Source organism: Mauremys mutica, chromosome 4, assembly GCF_020497125.1.
Source record: "Mauremys mutica isolate MM-2020 ecotype Southern chromosome 4, ASM2049712v1, whole genome shotgun sequence".
Classification (NCBI taxonomy): Eukaryota; Metazoa; Chordata; order Testudines; family Geoemydidae; genus Mauremys; species Mauremys mutica.
Genome location: NC_059075.1, coordinates 131598054 through 131619150, shown reverse-complemented (window position 1 = coordinate 131619150; position 21097 = coordinate 131598054). Strand labels below are relative to the sequence as shown.

Below are 21097 nucleotides of genomic sequence, written 5' to 3'. Positions count from 1 at the left end.
GCAGTTACGTTTCATAACCAAGGTCCCACAGCAGTGAAAGAAGCAAGAACACAGAGCTTATTTGGTTTTCAGCTGTCCAATAGGCCCGCACAGCCCTATTTAATTTCAGAGAGCATGTATATGGCAAGGATCTGAAACCATTTCTTTCCCATACTACTATATGCTCTTGGTAACTAAATATTGCAATGCAATAAACATGTTTCTGAAAACCTCATTAGTAGATTTCACTGAGGTTGATAAATCAGTATGAAAGCTGGGATTAGATCCCAGGGGCCTGGGCTCCTCGTCTTTCCATAAAGAAGGGATGCTGGAATTTTCAGAGGAGCCTAAAGAGTACCTTCTAAGATGTCTATCTTTAATAAGTAAATCAAATCTGTGTGTAAAATAGTTTTGGGTTTTGCTATTTTTATTGTTTTTCCAGAACAAGGTGATTAATCAAAGAGCCCAAATCCCATGTCCTCGTCAGACTCCTCAGATTCTTCCTTCTTCTCTTCCTCTTTTTTCTCTTCTGCAAGTCAAAGAAAGTGTAAATTAATATTTGAAAGTCCAGCATCTCCAGCTGAGACAGAAGCCTGGATCACCCTTGTGTATGTTAATTTAGTGTTTGACTAATGAATACTGTGTGCATGTACACTGAGACAAATGTAGTATGTATGAATTTAAACAATCCTTTCCCTTCCCACCACTTGCAGGCAATAAAACTTACGCTTTAAGGCAATAAAAGTTATGCCCCAGGAAAATAAATTTTGGGCAGGCAGGCAGGCCCTCGTTTTTAAGGTTTATTTTGTGCAAACTGGGGGAGACTTTCAAAAGTGCCAAATGACATAGGTGCAAAAATTGAACTGATATTTAATGGGATATCTGAGCCTCTCACCCAGGTAGCTTTTGAAAATACAATCCTCAGTCACTGAAGTGTTATGCTAAAATGAACAGTCACTCCTGTAAAACGTTTCCCAATCTATCTTGGTTTAAAAGTTTGCATTGTGTACATTAATTTTTTTTTTTTTTTTAAAAAGAGCAGTTCTACATTTAAACCAACAATAGCAGCTCCTACAATTAGGAATGCTATGAAGGCTCATGCTTCACGTCAGATTCTTCATGGATTTTCTGTTTATTGATAATAAGAAAGCCTCTTTTAAGAGAGAAGCATTCTCAGTCTCACACAGAACCCAGGAACTCCCCTCCCTCAAAAACAAGACCTACCTGCAGGTGCGCCTTCACCAGCAGCCGGAGATGTAGCAGCGGCTGGAGCAAGAGCACTGCCTGCTGGAACACAGGCTAACTTGGAGAGGCCTATGACACGAGAGACTTGTAAATAAAACACACACACACGGCCTCATTCTAAGAACCCTCAACATTAAGCAGAATATGTTGTACCTAGGTAACCTCTTTCGTCTTAGGATATCCCATATAAGGACAACATTTCACATACAGGGCACAAGTGCACGCTTGAAGCAAGACAGCACTGTATGGGAAAGCACTTGAGACAAATGAAATGATTTTTAACCTTCGTCTCACGTGTTTAGAAGACATATGGAGGCAACCACTCTGAAATGTACACACAGATAAATGCTGCCCAGACAGAACATTCACAAGCAGCTGCACTAGATGTATTATGCAATAAACAAATCACATGGGACAAAATGGCCATTTTGAAGTTCAGTTATTTCAAATCACTTTTGCTCACATGGGATGGAAGTTACTTATAAGTGAACACTAATCTCGGAAGTGTCTGATTTGTGCTGGGAAATTATTTGGTGTGCAGAATGAGAATTGGGCTGAAAACTGGTTCACCAAAATGAACTGCACAGGAATAAAATATCCGCAGGCAGTGAAGACCTGAATTTTAATCTTTCTGAAAGTCATCACTTGACAGTAAAATCAATGGTCTTTATAATGCAGCACAGAACCAAATCTGAAAGGAATATAATGAACTTAACACTCAGCACTTAAAACTTGTCTTCAAACTTTACAAACACTGATTAATTAAGCCTCCTATCGCTTCCCCGCTCTCTGAGACGGGGATAACACATTCAGAAAGTGACTTGCTACAGAAGCAGTATCACAGGATTTCCTGAATCTAAATCTCTGCTCAATTTAGTACAGAATCTTGACGGCAACTTTGTTTTCATAATAGCAGGAAAAATTAACTGAAAGATTGCTACTGTATTCTGTTGGGGTATATATATAAATTTGATACTCCATTGTGGATCTGTAATTTAACAGAAGTGAACAGTGATTCAAAATTAGGCTGATTACATCATAATACTAATCAAACATGCTCTAGTTACATTCTTGTGGTTTCCCATAGTCACAAGGGAAGTGTTTTTCCATTTGAAGGGATAAAATAAAGAAATATCCAATTTCCACTTCAAATAAAGGGAAGTCAGAGTTGATTTTAAGCCTTTGCATAGAAAGCTCTTCTTCTGATTTATTGCAAGAATCTATACACCCTTATACAATAAAACGCACTTTAACACTGACTCAGCTGTTGGGACAAACACCTACTGTATTTTAATAAGCTTGTAACAGACAACCTGCCTGGAGTCACTTCTCTGCAAATCAATATTTTAGCTGGCGTTTGCTTCAGTCAAGCAAATATGAAACTCAACATTTCTCTTTTAGATAAAGCCACAGAAATGCAAATGGATCGATCGGTCTACTTCTGTCTTGCAACAACTGTGTTCTTAAAATCTGATAAGTTTTTACCTGAATTGACAACATCATCAACATCTTTGCCACCCAGTTCACTGATGACCTTTATTATGAGAGAGAAAAAGAAAGAGGTTAAAGATCAATCCTGAAATTTTGGGTGTTCAACATGTTTAGTAGTTTCTTGACACTGGCAATTCCCCAATGTACACATTACCACAAAGGGATGCATAACAGCACAATTAAACAGAGCATTAAGGAGTTAAAGGGACAAAGAGCAGCTTAGAGACTAAAAGTAGGTTTTTGGAGAACGTTTACAAGATCAACTACTAACAGCAAAATTAGCATAAAATTTAAGTAAGTTCTGAACAGACCACTTGTCAGGATAAAAACCATTACCCTGCAGTATCTGCAACCCAAACATTGCAGTATTGAATGAGGTTAGTGCAGGGGTCGGCAACGTTTCAGAAGTGCTGTGCCGAGTCTTCATTTATTCACTCTGATTTAAGGTTTCACGTGCTGGTAATACATTAACGTTTTTAGAAGGTCTCTTTCTATAAGTATAAAATATATAACTAAACTATTGTTGTATGTAAAGTAAATAAGGTTTTTAAAATGTTTAAGAAGCTTCATTTAAAATTAAATTAAAATGCAGAGCCCTCGGATGGGTGGCCAGGACCCAGGCAGTGTGAGTGCTGCTGAAAATTAGCTCGCGTGCCGTCTTCGGCACCCGTGCCATAGGTTGGCTACCCCTGGGTTAGTGCATTAGAAAGGGAAGGAGGTAAGTGACACTGACATTGACCCGTGCTAAAAGTAATTACATAGCATAAACAAAGAACAAACCAGATTTGAAATTTTAGACACATGAAGGTAAGGAGGTAGTTTAACGCCCCCACCTCCCCCCCAAAAAACCCAATAGACTTCTAGTATAACACTTCCTTTAAATAGAAACTATAAACTACATGTTCAAAAACTTTAGGAGTAATAACTAAGTTTAGTAACGAGCCACTGCATACTCATTTGCTCAACGTGCTTTCATCTTATGGTGGAATATCAGGCGTCACTGAACTCGTCAAGGCTTTTAACATTTTAACACTAAAAGAGCCGATCCGAAGTCTTAAAGTTAAATTATTCCTTTGTTTAAAATTTCTCATAGCATGCAATTGCTTAAAGCTATTTGAGAACACGACAGTTTGGGGAGGTAGGACACTGGACGATGAGTTATGAGACCCTGGGTTCTATCCCGGCTCTGCCACTGAACTATTCTGTAACCTTGAACAAGGTTGTTCCCTCCTATTTTTTGTCCACCTACTCCACCTTTCTCAGAACAGCACCTACCTGGTATAGCACCTATTGCAATGAGGACTCAATTTCAGCTGGAGCCTCTAAGCACCATAAATAATAAATTAACTGAACAGCCCATATCACCCATATACATGGATGGAGTCTCATGCTGATGTCGACGTATAAGGACTCAGCAAATACTACAGGTGAACACATAAATGCGAGGTCAGATCAATGCAAGAATCGCAAACACGGTTACACTTGGAACAGACAAGATTGTCCCGGATGATTGCAGACTGCTATATACTTGCTTTGAGTCGTTCATGTTTTTCACATAAGGTGTTAATGTGCCTTGCTTCAACGTGATTAAGGGCCACATGACAAATCTGCTGCCACCTTGCTCTGACGCAGGCTGTTGTTTTCCAGTTGCCATACCCACATAGCACAGCTAAGAAAGGTTACATCACATACAGATCTTTATCTATAAACAGATGTTTTATAAAGTGTGTGTGTTTCTCTCTTTACCCATATGCCCTCTCCACTCTTCCTCCCTTCAGGGGTAGGCATCAATAGGACAGTCAATTACTGAAGAAAATCAGGAATAGTATTTCAGTACAATGTTTTCCCAGCAGTAATTAATACTACAGTTCATACTATGAATCAGTAGTTGACAATCAATATTAAAGCTTTTAGAGCAGGCAAAAGGTGAAACGCATAGGAGAGCACATCTGCAGGTGTGTTTATGTACTCAGTTACTGACAGAGATTATATATAGTGACAAAAGTACATTGGGAAGAAAAAAAACAGTTGTCAGAGATTCTTCTGGATTTCCTCCCAGTCCACAAGTCTCAAAACTTTCATAGTGCATAGTCTCCTGCTGATATCTGGATACAATGAGTACCGTATTTTTCCGTGTATAAGACGCCCCCAACTTTTCTAACCCCAAATTCAGGTTTTTTGTTTTGTTTTGTTTTCTTTGCTGCTCCAGCCGCGCTTCAGCTGTTCCCCCCCCCCCCCGACTTTGTCGCTCAGGCACAGGAAGAGAACGCCGAGGTAGGGGTAGAGGGGCCGAGGAGGGCCATGCGCCCCGGCTGGTCTCCGGCGGCGGCCCTGCCCGGCCGCGCGACTCCTGCCCTGGCCCCGCGTCCCCGGCCGCCCGGCTCCTGCCGCCTGTCCCCGGCCGCCCGGCTCCCCGCGTCCCCGACCCCCCGGCTCCCCAGCCGCCCAGCTCCCCGCGTCCCCAGCCGCCCGCTCACCGGCCGCCCAGCCCTGCGTCCCCAGCCGCCGGCTCCCCGCGTCCCCGACCCACCGTGTCCCCAGCCGCCCGCTCCCCGGCTCCCCGGCCGCCCGGCTCCCCGCGTCCCCGGCCGCCCGGCTCCCCGCGTCCCCGGCCCCCCGGCTCCCCGCGTCCCCGGCCGCCCGGCTCCCCAGTCGCCCGGCTCCCCAGCTCCCCACGTCCCTAGCCGCCCGGCTCCCCGCTTCGCCGCCCGCCCGGCCCCGCTTCCCCGGCCCCGCTTCGCCGGCCGCCCGCCCGGCCCCGCTTTGCCGGCCGCCTGGCCCCGCTTCGCCGGCCGCCCGCCCGTCCCCGCTTTGCCGGCCGCCCGTCCCCGCTTCCCCGTCCCCGCTTCGCCCGCCCGCCGCCCGTCCCCCCATCCCCGTCCCCGCTTCGCCGGCCGGCCCCGTCCCCGCTTCCTCCCCGTCCCCCTTCGCCGGCCGGCCGCCCGTCCCCGCTTCCCCGTCCCCCGCTTCGCCCGCCGGCCGCCCGTCCCCGCTTCCCCGTCCCCGCTTCGCCGGCCGCCCGCCCGTCCCCGCTTCCCCGTTTCGCCGGCCGCCGCCCGTCCCCGCTTTCCCCGTCCCGCTTCGCCGGCCGCCGCCCGTCCCCGCTTCGCCGGCCGCCCGCCCGTCCCCGCTTCGCCGGCCGCCCGCCCGGCCCGCTTCCCCGGCCGCCCGGCCCGCTTCCCCGTCCCCGCTTCACCGGCCGCCCGCCCGGCCCCGCTTCCCGTCCCCGCTTCGCCGGCCGGCCGCCCGCCCGTCCCCGCTTCGCCGGCGCCCGCCGCCCGTCCCCGCTTCGCCGCCCGCCCGCCCGGCCCGCTTCCCCGTCCCCCCGCCCGGCCCCGCTTCCCCGTCCCCGCTTCGCCGGCCGCCCGTCCCCGCTTCGCCGGCCGCCCGTCCCCGCTTACCCGTCCCCGCTTCGCCGGCGCGCCGCCCCCGCTTCGCCGCCCCGCCCGCCGCCCCGCTTCGCCGCCCGCCCGCCCCCGCTTCGCCATCCCCGCTTCGCCGGCCGCCCGCCCGTCCCCGCTTCGCCGGCCGCCCGCCCGTCCCCGCTTCGCCGGCCGCCCGCCCGTCCCCGCTTCCCCGGCCCCGCGTCGGCAGCCGCCCGCCCGTCCCCGCTTCCCCGTCCCGCTTCGCCGGCCGCCCGCCCGCCCCCGCTTCCCGTCCCCGCTTCCCCGGCCGCCGTCCCCGCTTCGCCGGCCGCCCGCCCGGCCCCGCTTCCCCGTCCCCGCTTCGCCGGCCGCCCGCCGGCCCCGCTTCCCCGTCCCCGCTTCGCCGGCCGCCCGCCGGCCCCGCTTCCCCGTCCCCGCTTCGCCGGCCCCCCCCCCGTGCCCGCATCCCCGTCCCCGCTTCGCTGGCCGCCGCCCGTCCCCGCTTCGCCTGCCGCCCGCCCCGCTTCCCCGTCCCCGCTTCGCCGGCCGCCCGCCCCCGCTTCCCCGTCCCCGCTTCGCCGGCCGCCCGCCCCCGCTTCCCCGTCCCGCTTCGCCGGCCGCCCGCCCGTCCCCGCTTCGCCGGCCGCCCGCCCGTCCCCGCTTCGCCGGCCGCCCGCCCGTCCCCGCTTCGCCGGCCGCCCGCCCGTCCCCGCTTCGCCCGCCGCCGCCGCCCGTCCCCGCTTCGCCGGCCGCCCGTCCCCGCTTCGCCGGCCGCCCGTCCCGCTTCCCCGTCCCCGCTTCGCCGGCCGGCCGCCGTCCCCGCTTCCCGTCCCCGCTTCCCCGTCCGGCCGCCCGTCCCCGCGTCCCCGGCCCCGCTTCGCCTGCCGCCCGCCCGTCCCCGCTTCCCCGTCCCCACTTCCCCGTCCCCGCTTCGCCGGCCGCCCGCCCGTCCCCGCTTCCCCGTCCCCGCTTCGCCTGCCGCCCGTCCCCGCTTCCCCGTCCCCGCTTCGCCGGCCGCCCGTCCCCGCTTCCCCGTGCCGGCCGCCCGTCCCCGCTTCCCCGTCCCCGCTTCGCCTGCCGCCCGTCCCCGCTTCCCCGTCCCCGCTTCGCCTGCTGCCCGTCCCCGCTTTGCCGGCCGCCCGTCCCCGCTTACCCATCCCCGCTTCGCCGGCCGCCCGCCCGTCCCCGCTTACCCAGTCCCGCTTCGCCTGCCGCCCCGTCCCGCTTACCCGGTCCCGCTTCCCTGGCCGCCCGGCCCCGCTTACCCGTCCCCGCTTCTTTGGCTGCCTGGCTCCAGGTCCCCGTCCACGGCCGCCCGGCCCCGCTTCCCCGGTCCCGCTTCGCCGCATCCAGCCACGTGCAGGCAGCGCGGTAAGGGGGCAGGGAGGGGGTGTTGGAGGGAGGGCAGGGGAGTTCAGGGGTGGGGGGGTGGATAGGGGTTGGGGGGGTCAGGGAACAGGGGGCTTACTTCCGTGTATAAGACTACCCTCAATTTTTAGTCTAAGGATTTTAGGAAAAAGTATAGTCTTATACACGGAAAAATACGGTATCTTTGCCTTGGCTAAGTCCAAATGCCTACAAGCATTCAGAAGTCACGGATACCATCTTCACAGGACTCTCTGTCTCCAGCAGTCTGGGAAGGTAAGGGCCTGAACTTTGCTCCCTTCCACAGCAGCACTTTGCACTCAAGTGCCACAATTTTTATTCCCCTGGCCAAGATTCCTCTGAGATTTGAACCCACCACCTCCATCACTGCAAGCGGGAGCTGTGGGGGTCTGGACTCAATGACTCAGGAGGTCTCTTGTTTGCACTAAACACCAGTGAACTTCCAACTGACAAGTTGTAAGAACTCTTAGGCTTTTCCAAAGCTATACAGACCAAGAAAGAAGTTTAACAAGCCCGTTTATTAAACTACAAGGGCATTATATTCTGTATGGTACTGGAGTGTAAGATGACTGCTTCAAATATTCTCTCAGAAGTGTGTTCCTGTAACAACTTCAAAAGGTAAGAGAGAGACTAATGCAAAGAAACCAACCTTGTTGACACGTTCGTCATCTGCATCGATACCAACGCTGTCGAGGATCTTCTTGATGTTCTTGGCTGTAGGGTTGCTGTTGCCACCCAGGACAGCAAGCAGGTAAGCGGCCACGTAACGCATTCTGAAACAGACACCCACAGGAAAGAATTCAGGTTAATGTCTTGGATATAGAAGTGTTGCCTTAAAGAGCTCCCATGTCAGGATATAAGAACCTATGGTGCATAGATGATATTGTTTATATTCTGTTCTAAGCATTTAATGACTATTACTGAACTACAAATCCAGAGGGAAGAAACTGCTGGAGCAAAAGGGATCAGCTACAGACACCTCCTTGGTGCTCACAAACTTTAGCAGGCAAGGTTTTATGCTGTCTTTATACTAGGAGGGCTTTCCTGGCATAGTTACACCAGCAAAACCTTCTAGTGTGTGCAAGCACTTTTATACTAAGTATAACTTAGGGCTTGTATAACTTAAAGCGCTACAGTGGCACAGCTGATAATGCGCCACTGTAGCACTTCAGCATAGACACTACCTACGAGAACGGTAGGGATTCTCCCATCTGCGTAAGTAATCCGCTTCCCTGAGAGGTGGTAACTAGGTTGACACTATGTAGAGATTTAGGGGGGGATGAACTATGCTGCTCAGTGGATTTTTCAGACCCCAACCGACATAGTTAATCTGAACTAATTATCTAGTGTACACCAGGCCGCACGCTGGTTCAGGGAAGCAGCATACACTGTACCAGTATAAGCAGAGTTAGGCTACGATCTACACTGGGGTGCTTTACAGGTATGGAATACTCATATACTGTACTGGCCAAGCGCTCCTAATGTGGACATGGCCATCCTGGCAAAGCTGCACTTTGAACTGCTATGGTAAAAGCGCAGTTTTGTAAGTATAGTTCCACCTGCATTACAGACTTCAGCCGGCAGAAGTATGTCAGTCAAGGATCACACCCCCGACCAACACAGCTGTGCCGGCATCAGTCTGTAGTGCAGATGTTTCTATACTGGCAAAACTGCATCTACACTACAGGGCTTGTTGACATAGCTATGTTGGTTAAAAAAATAAAATAAATCACACCCCTAGGTGACATAGCTCTGCCAGGTTAAGTGAAGACAAGACCTTAGCATGGAAGCAATTTCTCTCTCAGCTCCAAAACAAAAGAGCTTCAACTACGTCACCAGTCTAGTTATGGGGATAGGGCCATCTAAATTGATGATGATGGGGAGCAAAGCCTTTTTAGGAAAGCTCAAAATCACAAAAATGGTAGGGTTGAAATTACTTCTCATGATCAAAATAAGGCCTGGGATCTACATAATTCAGAAGAACACCGGACTTTGTTAATGTTAGGGTAGGTCAACTTTTCAGCATTTATTACTTTGGGGGACAGGGGTGCGTGTGAGAGAAAGAGAGGCTAGGGAGGAGTTCAGTGTCATACAGAATTGGGTAAACCTGCCTTGAACTAAGGCCTAAAGTTGATGCCAAACAAGCCATTTTAGGGGCTGGAAAGCAATACTTCAATTGCTTCCCCTGGAAAACAGAAGATCGCTGACACCTTAAATATAAGAAGGGTAAATGATTACCCAGCATCTAATAGGTGTTTCTGGAAATTAGCCCTTTCCACATCTTCCATAATGAGTAAACAAATCAGTACATTTAGTTTTCTAGACCAATGTTTCTCAACCTTTTTGATACCAGGGAGTGGCTTGCTGCCTTCCTAAATTGTGTCAGGGAGATCTGAGGGACCGGTCATTGAGAAACAGGTTCAAGAATTTACACTTGTCTTATACAGCAAACACAATTGTTGGTGCTTAATCATTTTCTCTCAATAGACCTCCTACCACATTTTGTTTTCATGTCTGCCTCCCACAGCAGTTTTGACTAGGAGCCATAATTCTAATTCCGAAACAGACATTTTGCAGCTGCTCCCTGAAGAGTCAGGAACACTACAAATTGATTGGCTAGAACTGCATTTAAAGCACTGGTGCAGTTTGGAAATCAACCTGTTTTCTCATGGAGTTGTAAACTTTTTCTGCACTAAAAGCCTGCAGTGGTGTACTAATTCAAATCTATCTGCCTGAACTAATTGCAAAAAAGTTAGCGTTACGGGAAAGCATGCATGCTGCACTGTGACAGAAAAGTGTATTTTTCTATTAAGCTGAACATCTAGCTCAAGCACGCGAGCTGATTTTCAGTGGCACTCATACTGCCCGGGTCCTGGCCACCCCAGCCCAGGGGGCTCTGCATTTTAATTTAATTTTAAATGAAGTTTCTTAAAATTTTAAAAACCTTGTTTACTTTACATACAACAATAGTTTAGTTATATATTAGCTGTATAGAAAGACACCTAAAAACATTAAAATATATTACTGGCATGCGAAACCTTAAATTAGAGTGAATAAATGAAGACTCAGCACACAACTTCTGAAAGGCTGCTGACCCCTGATCTAGCTGCTCCCTTAATTCCTACACCGTGATAACAACTCTCAATATAAATATTGAGAAGAACAGTATTTTCACCTTCACTACAAAACATGCTGATTTCCAAAAGGTGCCAGTAGAACCCAATGATTCAAGTCCCACTCCAGGCCTGCCCAGAGAAAACTGCATAGGCATAATGGTGAAGCAGGAAGGAAAAGTTAAAGGCTGCCTCTACTCCCTCCAGACCCCCTGTATTATAGAACCACGTGCAAACTTAGGTCAGTGAAAGAGCACTCAGAGATCCACCACTGAGTGCGCTCAGTGGGGGGGCAGGCCCCAGTCATTTGAGGGGCAGGAGATCCCCAGAGCTCTCAGTGTGGGGAGGGATCCAGTCATAAGGGATGTCCCGGAGCTCTTAGTGCGGGGAGGGGGGCAGGGCTCTTAGTAGGGGGTGGCCCCAGTCACCGGGGGAGGGGCAGTCACTGGCAGGAGTCCGGGGCTCTCAGTGGGGGGAAGGGACCAGTCACTGCGGGGCAGGACTCTCGGGGGGGGGGCAGTCACTGGCGGGGGCGTCCGGGGCTCAGTGGGGGGAAGGGACCAGTCACTGGGGGCAGGGCTCTCGGGGGGGGGGCAGTCCCTGGCGGGGGGGGGTCCTGGGCTCAAAGTGGGGGGAAGGGACCAGTCACTGGGGGCAGGGCTCTCGGGGGGGGGCAGTCACTGGCGGGGGGGTCCGGGGCTCTCAGTGGGGGGAAGGGACCAGTCACTGGGGGCAGGGCTCTCGGGGGGGGCAGTCACTGGCGGGGGGGGGTCCGGGGCTCTCAGTGGGGGGAAGGGAGCAGTCACTGGAGCCAGGGCTCTCCGGGGGGTGGTGGTGTCCGGGGCTCTCAGTGGGGGGAAGGGACCAGTCACTGGGGGCAGGGCTCTCGGGGGGGGCAGTCACTGGCGGGGGGGGGGGAGGGTCCGGGGCTCTCAGTGGGGGGAAGGGACCAGTCACTGGGGGCAGGGCTCTCGGGGCGGGGGGTGTCCGGGGCTCTCAGTGGGGGGAAGGGACCAGTCACTGGGGGCAGGGCTCTCGGGGGGGTGGTGGTGTCCGGGGCTCTCAGTGGGGGGAAGGGACCAGTCACTGGGGGCAGGGCTCTCGGGGGGGGGGGTGGTGTCCGGGGCTCTCAGTGGGGGGAAGGGACCAGTCACTGGGGGGCAGGGCTCTCGGGGGGGGGGTCCGGGGGGGGTTCGGAGCGGCCCGCACTCACTTTAAGTCCGTAACAGACCCGAAACGATGTGCACGCTCTGCCCCGCGCTCCGAGAAGGAGGTGACGCTTGGCCTACGGGGCCGCGCGGCCTCTGCGCACGGGCGGGGCGGGTCAAAGGGCGCGGGGCCAAAGGTCACATCTTCTCTCTTTTCGCTCCCTCGGCGATTTCTTTGTCTGCGCGCCACACGCCGCTACCGCACCCATCAAACTATCATTTAAATAAACGTGAAAACAAGACACATAATTCACATTTCATTAGTCCCGCCCCACCAACGGCTCTAGCTCTGCGCATGCGTACAGAACACCGGGCAATGGGCGCCGGGCCCGCCATGTTGGAAAGGGGGAAAGAGAGCAGGAGCCCCGCCCCTCCTTCTCTAGCACATGGGCGGGGCCAGCGAGGCTAGTGTTCTGCCTGGCATACCTGGCTATGGACCGTGGAGCAGCCCATGCCTGGCAACCACCCGTCTAAGCTCCACCCTATCAGCCCATTGGTCATTATACCAAGATATGGACCATATAAGAGCTCTAGCCCAGCCACCACAGCATTCTGCCTAGAGGCTGACATGTAGATAGGGACCACTGAATGGCTCAGGCTCACTGAGCGCTAATTCTATCTCCATCATAATATACCCACAGGGCATTACACCTCTATACAGACTCTATAACAGTGAGTTATCTGGTGTTGCAGATAAACAACACTTTGAAAACCTCATCCTAAAAAGTGACTGAGACCAGCCTATGTAACATTCTTGCTTTATCCTGAGAGAGGATCCAGTCTTGCAAGGGATGAGCATCCTAAAACAAGACAACCCTGACACTAAGCACCCCCAAACACCCTGCAGGATCAGGCTTGGAGAGAGGGAGAGACGTTTTCTTCCCAGGAGCAATTACCCCAAGCTCAAGTAGACAGCTTCTTACCTTCCAAAGTAACCCAAAACACTTTGTGAGCCTCTAAATGCACGGCTCACTTTAGTCCTTACTGAAGTACGGCTGCTGGTGGGGTGAAACACAACAATAGCTTAACAATGCTACAGTGACATGCTCAGTAGTTTTCAGAGGAAGCTGTAGCTGCTGGGGGATTTCAGATTGTAATCATCCAAGATAGAATTTGAACAGGACTCCAGGAGAAATAGTTTTGTGAGGGGGAGGGATAGCTCAGTGGTTTGAGCATTGGCCTGCTAAGCCCAGGATTGTGAAGTTCAGTCCTTGATGGGACCATTTAGGGATCTGGGGCAAAGCCAGTACTTGGCCCTGATAGTGAAGGCAGGGGGCTGGATTTTGATGACCCTTCAGGGTCCCTTCCAGCTCTATGAGAACTATCATTAATGATCACAAGTAATCAGGACCGGCCATGACCACCACAGCACTTCTTAGCACAATGCTTGGGCAGTTTGGTACTGACTCAGAGGAAGACTGCCTTACTTGAATCACTCCATGATTTCCTGCATCTGTTCATCAAAAGCCTCCCTTCCAGTATTAACCCAGCCTGATGCAGCATAGGAGAGGGAGTATGAACACACCCTCAGATGATATAGCCTCAAGAACACTGTGCATTTACCTCATGTCTAATTCTATTGTAATCACAGAGTGCAAGATCTGCTATCCAACCTTTAAATGCCACACTGTCAAATGAGTTAAGATCTTCCCAGGGAGAGGACACTTGGACATCCCTCCTGTATTATTTGCCAAATAAACACAGATTCCATCAGGCAACAAATAGCAGAGCTGGTTGTCTGATAACTGAGCAGTGCTGAATGGTGCCATCTGGCGAATAGCTTTGGTTCTGAAGTGCTGAATTACAGTAATTGTAATTTCTTTGGAAGAGGCTTTAGGTATCAGTAGCAGCTCCATGGAAGGGCAGCAGCAGTTAAAGAGGGGAGATGGAAAGCTATGTGAAGAAGGAAAGAGACAGTACTATGAAAAATACTCCAGTGCTATCGTATCTATTGATGATATGATGGTCTTTGCCGTCCTTAATTTGTGTGAGGTGGGGGAGGAGAGATAACTCTGAATTACATACTATGTAAACAGTGCAAAGTCTCTTTCTGAGGGCCACTTAAACCTAGGGAGGATAAAGCACTGAATCAATTTTAAGGAACTTGGACTCATAGATTTTAAGGTCAGCAGGGAGCATCGTGTTCATCTCCTCTGACCTCCTGCACATTGCAGGCCACAAAACCTCACCCACTCCTGTAATAGACCTATAACCTCTGGCTGAGTTACTGAAGTCCTCAAATCATGGTTTAAAGACTTCAAGTTACAGAGAATTCACTGTTTACACTAGTTTAAATCTGCAAGTGACTGGGACCCCATGCTGCAGAGGCAGACGAAACCCCGCCCCCCAGGGTCTCAGTCAATCTGATCTGGGGGAAAATTCCTTGCCAGCCCCAACTATGGCAATCAGTTAGATCCTGAGCATGTGGGCAAGACCCACCAGGCAGATACCTGGCAAAGAATTCTCTGTAGTAATGCAGAGCCCTCCCCACCTAGTGTCCCATCTCCAGCAACTGGGGATTTTTGCTACTGGCAGTCGCTGATGGGCCACATGCCCTTGTACGTAGTCCCATCATACCATCCCCTCCATAAACTTATCAAGCTCTGTTACCTGCACAATACAGCTCAGTCTTGAAGCCAGTTAGGTTTTTTGCCCCCACTGCTCCCCTTGGAAGGCCATTCCAGGACTTCACTTCTCAGGCTGTGAAGAATGGACCAGAGGGGACCTTATAGGCCTTTTGCATCCCTAATGGCTGTGATCTCTGTCGGTGAAAGGTGTATCACCCAGTGTGCTTTGGAGCATACCACAGATGAGGCTAATTTACCAAACACGTAATATTGCATCAACATTGCAATGCAAAAGTTGCCTTAATGTAGCACTTGTGGGATTTGCTGAATAATTGACGTGGCCAGTAACGGTCTATAAAAAACATGAAATATGCCTGAGGCAGACTAGGCTTCAAGACCCATCACAAAATGAACACGAAGGCGGAAGATAATGTAATACAGAAGCATTATTCTTAGAGACGCAACCGGGATTGTGCTTGTGTCTGGAAGGTCTCATCTCTGACTCTGCCAGTGTTTCACTGGATGACTTGGGGCACGATCCAGCCCCGGTCTGTGCCTCAGTTTCCCCATCGGTAAAATGGAGATAATATATGCAACACATGGGATTTGTGTGGATTAATGGGTTAACATCTGCACAAGGCTTTGCAACATGCCATCCCCCTGCGCCTCATTTCCCCCTTATGTAAAATGGGGATACTAATCCTTTTTTCTATCATGGAAGCATTGTGAGGGTAAATACATTAATGACAGGAGATGCTCAGATACTGCGGTGATGGGGAGCCAGAGAAGTGCCTAGACAGATGGCTAATAATTCCAAAACATATCAAGACCAGAGATGCATCCAACTATCCCGCCCGCCCCCCCGAGATGCTAATAAATAACCTTAATTAAAACTGTTGATATACCATAGCACTGTCAATGTACAGGCAGAGCCATCCCTTGGGTAGGGTGAATCGGGGCGACCACCCTAGGCCCTGCACTTTGGGGGGGGCCACGCGCTTCGATAAAATAGAGGCTGTCCTGATATTTAGCCCTTTGTCCCATGTCCCGACCGATGTACGATCAAGACGCCATTTGTCCTGATATTCAGGTGAGAAGGCGGGCGGGGAGGTGATGCAGGAGGCGGGTGGGCAGTGGGATGAGGAGACGAACAGGGAGGCAAGTGGCAGGTGGGTGAGGAGTGAGGAGGAGAGTGGCGGACGGAGGGAACGCCATACAGATGGCAAGGATACTAGTGGGGAGGCGAGTGGAGGGCAGGCGGGTGGACAATGAGAAGGAGAGCGGCGAGAGGATGGGTGTGTGTGAGGAGGTGAGTGGCAGCTGGACGCATGGGCACGCCGGACAGACTGCAAGAAGACTAGCGGGGAGGTTGATTTGTCCCGGCCCTGCACCCCCCTAGGGATGGCCCTGTGTACAGGAGAGCTTACCAACGCATGGCTCTTTCTCTGCCTTGAGGAGCCAGCAGCACAAGGCCTTGTCTCCACTCAGCAATTGGCACAGCTGCTCCAGTATTGACAGGTTAGTGTAGTCACGAGTAAGTCTGAGAGACAGTGTGGCCTAATGGGTAGCACAATGCATTGGGAATCAGGAGACGCAGTTCTCTTCCTGCCTGTGTATTTTATCTTGGGTGAGTCATTTCCCTTCCAGTCTGTCTGTCTTGTATATTTAGACTGTAAGATATTTGGAGCAGGGGCTGTCTCTTACCATGTACGTACAGAGCCTAGCACAATGGGATGCTAATCGCAATTGGAGCCTTCAGGTGCTTCTGTAGTACAAGCATTGAAGGAGTGAACCTCAATTATTGTTATTAACCATTTTTATTACAGTAGTGCCTAGGGACCAGCCAGGATCAGGGCCCCATTGTGCTAGGCACGGTACAGAGTAGTAGACAGTTGCCACCTTTTTGCTGCAAGCCCCAGCCTTCCTTATCTATATTTGTTAATCCAACTGAATGGATTGTGGACCACCGTTGGCTCAGTCTGGACAATTCCGAAATGTAGATCAGGCTCAGATCTTGGAATCCCTCTCTTACATCAGCAGCCGCATTAAAAACAGTGGCACCAAACACAGTGAAAAATGAAAGAAGGGGAAAAGAGCCCAAGCAATGCACTGGCTCTTCTGTACTGAAGGGCCTAGCAATTTTGCATGCAAGAGCCCAGAGAGTTACGCTAGTTTAGGTGATGTGCTTGTTACTAGTTTTAAAGGGTGTTTTTCTTGCTGCTAGAGCTCTGGGGAGATGCAGGCTCAGGCTGGTAGCCCAGCGGTGCAAGAGCGATTTGTGTTTATTCCAGACAAATGTCAAGAAGCATCTGTGAGAAAGTCATGCAGCCCAGTGCTTCTAAAAATAGATTTCCCAGGAATAAAACAGTGCTGGTGAGAGTGAAGAGGGTGCAGCCTGGTGTGCATTTGAGGCCTGATCCAGGTCCCATTAAAGTCAGTGGCAAAGCTCCTTCCCTAGGAAGCAAACGATGATTAAGTAGTTAAAGCACTGGACTGGGCCTCAAGAAATCTGGGTTCACTTCCAAACCCTGCCACAGATTTCTTGTGAGACCTTGGGTGGGTAAGGTCATATCTGGGTCTCAGTTTAAAATGGGCACAATAATTTTTCATTTGTCCTACATTTTGTCTGTCTTATCTATTTAGATCACAAGCTCTTCAGGGCAGAGACCATCTTTCTATATGTGAATGTACAGCACCTAGCACAACTGGGCTTTGATCTTGGCTGGGGCCTTTAGGTGCTACCGTAAGTAAATAAAAAGAATAAAGCTCCACTAATGTCAATAGTACAGAATCAGGCCCTCACTAAACAAGATACTGCAAGTGTTTCACAGCCCAGGTTATTAGAAAAATGGTATGAAACGTTATGATGGAGTGGCCCAAACCTATTCCCGCAACTTCCCTCCACCCTCTGGGCCTGCAGACACTTGGGGTGCTATACAATTAAAATGTAATAAATCGAAACACCATGGGATAGGGCTGGTGGATGGTTCAGCAGATTTTCACTGACCTGTGGAGTAAGTGTCTGCTGGTAGAAGAGAGTCTCCAATTGCTTTCCATTCCTGCAACCACTTTTTTGTGCACTTCTGTGCTGGGCTCCTACACCAGTGTTTCAGCAGAAGATAATAGAGGCCTGAACCTGTCCCACTGTATTTAGTTCCTCAGGCCCTCATCTTCCAGTCTAGGATGTGGACGTTTCATTGGAGCTCTGCCTGGCTTGGCCAGATATGCTCCCTAGGATGACCAGACAGCAAATGTGAAAAATCAGGATGGGGGTGGGGGGTAATAGGAGCCTATATAAGAAAAAGACCCCAAAATCGGGACTGTCTCTATAAAATCGGGACATCTGGTCACCCTAATGCTCCCGCACAAACAAGACATGTTCTAGTTCAAAACAGAAGTTCTGGGCTCAATGCACAAGTTATGGGGTGGGGTTCTCTGGCCTGTGTTTTGCAGGTCTTACTAGATGATCATAATGGTTCCTTCTAGACTTTAAAACCTAAGAGTCTATGAAACCTATATAGATCAGATTGCAGGATGTGGGTCCAAGGTGCCTCTGATGGTGTGAGTGCTCTGTCATTTGTTACAGTTGGATAATATCCATCTTATTATCATCCGGGTGCAGGGTGGGCACCTGTTAATTGGAATAGCACTTTATTTATTTGTGACTTTGATGTATAAAACATAGGGGGAGATTTTCCAGGTGACAGGTCGGCAGGCACATTTCCCCAGAAGTTGGGTGCCTCATTGCCTTTTTGTGCATTTGAAAGTCTGCACCATAATTAAGAAAGAGCCTTGGGAATCTTTGGATGAAAATTGCTCTCAGACTGCCATTGATTTCAGCGGGTTTTGGATCAGGCCCTTAACGTGAGGTAAGAATTATTAAGCTTGAAAACATTACGCGTCATCTGGTTGGGTTCCTGGAGTTGATGAGAGCTGCAGGTGCTCAACATCTGAAAATTAAGCCATTTATTTCATAAGAACGGCCACACTGGGTCAGACAATGGTCCATCTAACCTAGCATCCTGTCTGACAGTGGCCAATATCAGAGCTTCAGGGGAGTGCACAGAACAGGACAGCTGGAGTGATCCACTTGTCTTTAAGTGCCAAAGATGGTTGTAGGTGACTGGCTGTAGGCACCCTGGTACTGAGCCTGTGGATCTGTTAGCATGGATTCTTGTCTGCATGGGACACTCTACTTGTTTCACTGCGAATCCATAGGGGCACATGCTAGCGGATCTGACTGATGGGTCAGGACCCAAGTTTGAAATTTTTGGCCTGTATAAACACATTGGAATGTTTTAGGAGACATTTTTCATCCAACTCCTTCCTAACTGACTAACTGAGCCTATGAAAGGCTCTGCTACAGAATTGCTCCTAGCTTAAAACATGAAGAGCACGCTAGAAAGGCTTTTTATTGCTGGCATGAATGCTGATGTACCCAGAAATGTGGATTGCTGTAGATCTTCACAAGAGGGCAGAAAACAGCTGTGGAAACACAACGTGCAGCTTTCTGACCCTGATGCGGCTTTCAGATGGAAAATTCTCAAGGACATTTTGGTTCTCTATCGCACAGAAATGTAGTTCAGGAGTTACCAAGAGAACTGGCATACACGCACTATATAGAATACCAACAAGGATTAAAAAAAAATTGATCCATGCTGGTATATGATCAGAAACACACACTCATACAGGCACAGTCAGGTGTTTAGTCTATCCACTACAATACATGGTAACATACCTCCTTCTCCCCTCTTTCCAAGACCAGGGCAGGACTGAATAACTGGACCCATTATCTTCAGCAGGTGACTTATTCTAGATAGGGGCATGCAGAAAGCAAGCAGTTATGAAGTGAGAGATGATCTGATCAGTGTCTTGTATGAAATATGAGCTTAACAAATCTTCTAGATCTGAATCATTAGGGAGGACGAAGGATCCTGTGTTTGGGGACTTTCTGCTCGCCCTGGAAAGGAATGTCTTGAGCTAGCCTGCTTTGACTTTCTGCCTAATGGGGGAAGGGCAGGGAAGAGCCCTTGCTGTGCATTTCTCCATCCTCCGCTCTGGATCAATGCCCACCCTTGCAGCAAACCGATGAACGAAAGGGATGGGGAAATTTAGTGGTTTAGGATGTTAATTACATGTTTGAAGACTCTTACTGACTAATGCACATACAACTGTGTTGCCAGTCATCTTGCACCAACTTTAGTTTCAACCAGACATGTTTGAAACTTTGCCATGGCTTCTGTATTTACGCCACATCAATGGATTAAATTCAGGAATTGAAAAATTAATGTCTCCTGGCTGGATTTTAACATTTTGTCCACTTTTGGGAAGCCTCTGGAAAAGGAATCTGGGAATTTCCTATTCTGGATATTATAAGTGCATTTTTACAAACTCAGCCATAAATGGAATACATAATTCCCTTAACTTGTGCTATAATGAAATGTCATTACACCACCACCATGTTGCATTTATGTAGCTCCTTTTTTATGGGGATCTCAAAGCACTTCAAAAGCATTTATTAAACCTCTCGACTCTTCAATGAGGAGGTACTATCCTCATTTCACACATAGGGAAACTGAGGCACAGTAATGCGGTGACTTGCCCAAGGCCATGCAATGAGTGCAGCATTAAAGGTACAGGTAGACCCCAGGAGTCCTGACTCTCAGTCTCCTTGCCTCCATTCCTCATCTGTCACTCTAACCACTACTCAACACTCCCTCCCAAAACTGGGAACAGAATGCAGGGATCCTAGCTTTCTCCCCCTCAACCCCATTCTTAAGAGCTAGGGGAGTTCTGACTCTCACCCCTCTCCACCAACCACTAGACAATATTTTTCGCCAGATCTAAGAATAGAACCCAGGAGTCCTAATCTCAGTCACCTCCACCCCACTCTGACCACTACACACCACCCCCTTCTACATTCCGCAGGAGCAGATGGCCGACTGAAACACGCTTACATCTTAACCCCGTATGGCAGCAAAGGGCAGACGGTGAGCTAAAGAATTTTCCCAAGCTGGCGCGACGGGGAGCTAGGCAAAGAGGAATCCCGAAGCTCTGCGTATTAATCTTAAACTTCTTAAACCAAGCAAGGGAATAAGCCCTGCTCAGGGAGTGTCAGTCAGGTCCACGGACAACAGCACAAAGCAAAGAGCTGCAACAGGGCAGATGAGAGATTGTGCCAGTCATCCCTGGATCAGTGCAGATGGTCAAGCTGAAATAGCAGGGGTCCACAGTAATCTGTCTCCTTGGAACAATTCAAGCTTCTGTGTTTCATTTTTAAAAGAATAAATAGGGCTTGAGAGCAAATGTATTTTTAACCCTTCCATAACCAACACTGGAATTGCCCCCAGGTAAACAAACTAGCCTAACACACTCTCGAAGGTAGGAAAAACTGCCTTGCAAGGGTCTGATCCTGCAAAGTGCTGAGCACCCTCCCAACCTGATCCGAAGCCCATCAAAGGCAGTGGGAGACTTTCCATTGATTTCAATGGTCTGCAGAATGCACTGAGTCCACTCTACCTGCTTGTTGCACACAGACAAAGTAGGTGAAATTGATAAAAAATTAACATATGAGTGGTTTGACCTATTCTATCCAGTAGAGGACAGTGGTGCACATACATATACCAAAACCCACTCAAAGAGGGAAATTTACGTCTTGCAGAGAATTAGTATAAAGCACATGTTCAATTTAAGACTTGTTTTAAGGGTTAAGTGGTACATATGCAGCCAACGCGGCTCGGACG

At 50.1% G+C, this 21097-nt stretch overlaps 1 protein-coding gene across 1 annotated transcript; it reads right to left on the bottom strand.

Annotated features, from left to right (window-relative positions):
- Nucleotides 1-388: 388 nt before the first annotated feature.
- On the bottom strand, nt 389-11949 carry LOC123370355 (60S acidic ribosomal protein P2-like). Its single transcript, XM_045016860.1, has 5 exons — nt 11793-11949; nt 8116-8239; nt 2710-2758; nt 1204-1293; nt 389-508 (listed from the first exon to the last, which is right to left on the bottom strand). The coding sequence occupies exons 2-5, from the start codon at nt 8236-8238 to the stop codon at nt 432-434; spliced, it is 339 nt and encodes a 112-aa protein (XP_044872795.1). The 5' UTR covers nt 8239; nt 11793-11949; the 3' UTR covers nt 389-431.
- Between the last annotated feature and the right edge of the window lie 9148 nt (nt 11950-21097).

Excerpts from the sequence above, each read along its gene's own strand:
- LOC123370355 (XM_045016860.1), bottom strand. The coding sequence starts at position 8,238 with ATGCGTTACGTGGCCGCTTACCTGCTTGCTGTCCTGGGTGGCAACAGC. Across the intron at positions 2,759-8,115 it reads ATGACGAACGTGTCAACAAG|GTCATCAGTGAACTGGGTGG; the intron begins GTTGGTTTCTTT and ends CTCATAATAAAG. Across the intron at positions 509-1,203 it reads TGGTGAAGGCGCACCTGCAG|AAGAGAAAAAAGAGGAAGAG; the intron begins GTAGGTCTTGTT and ends TTTGACTTGCAG.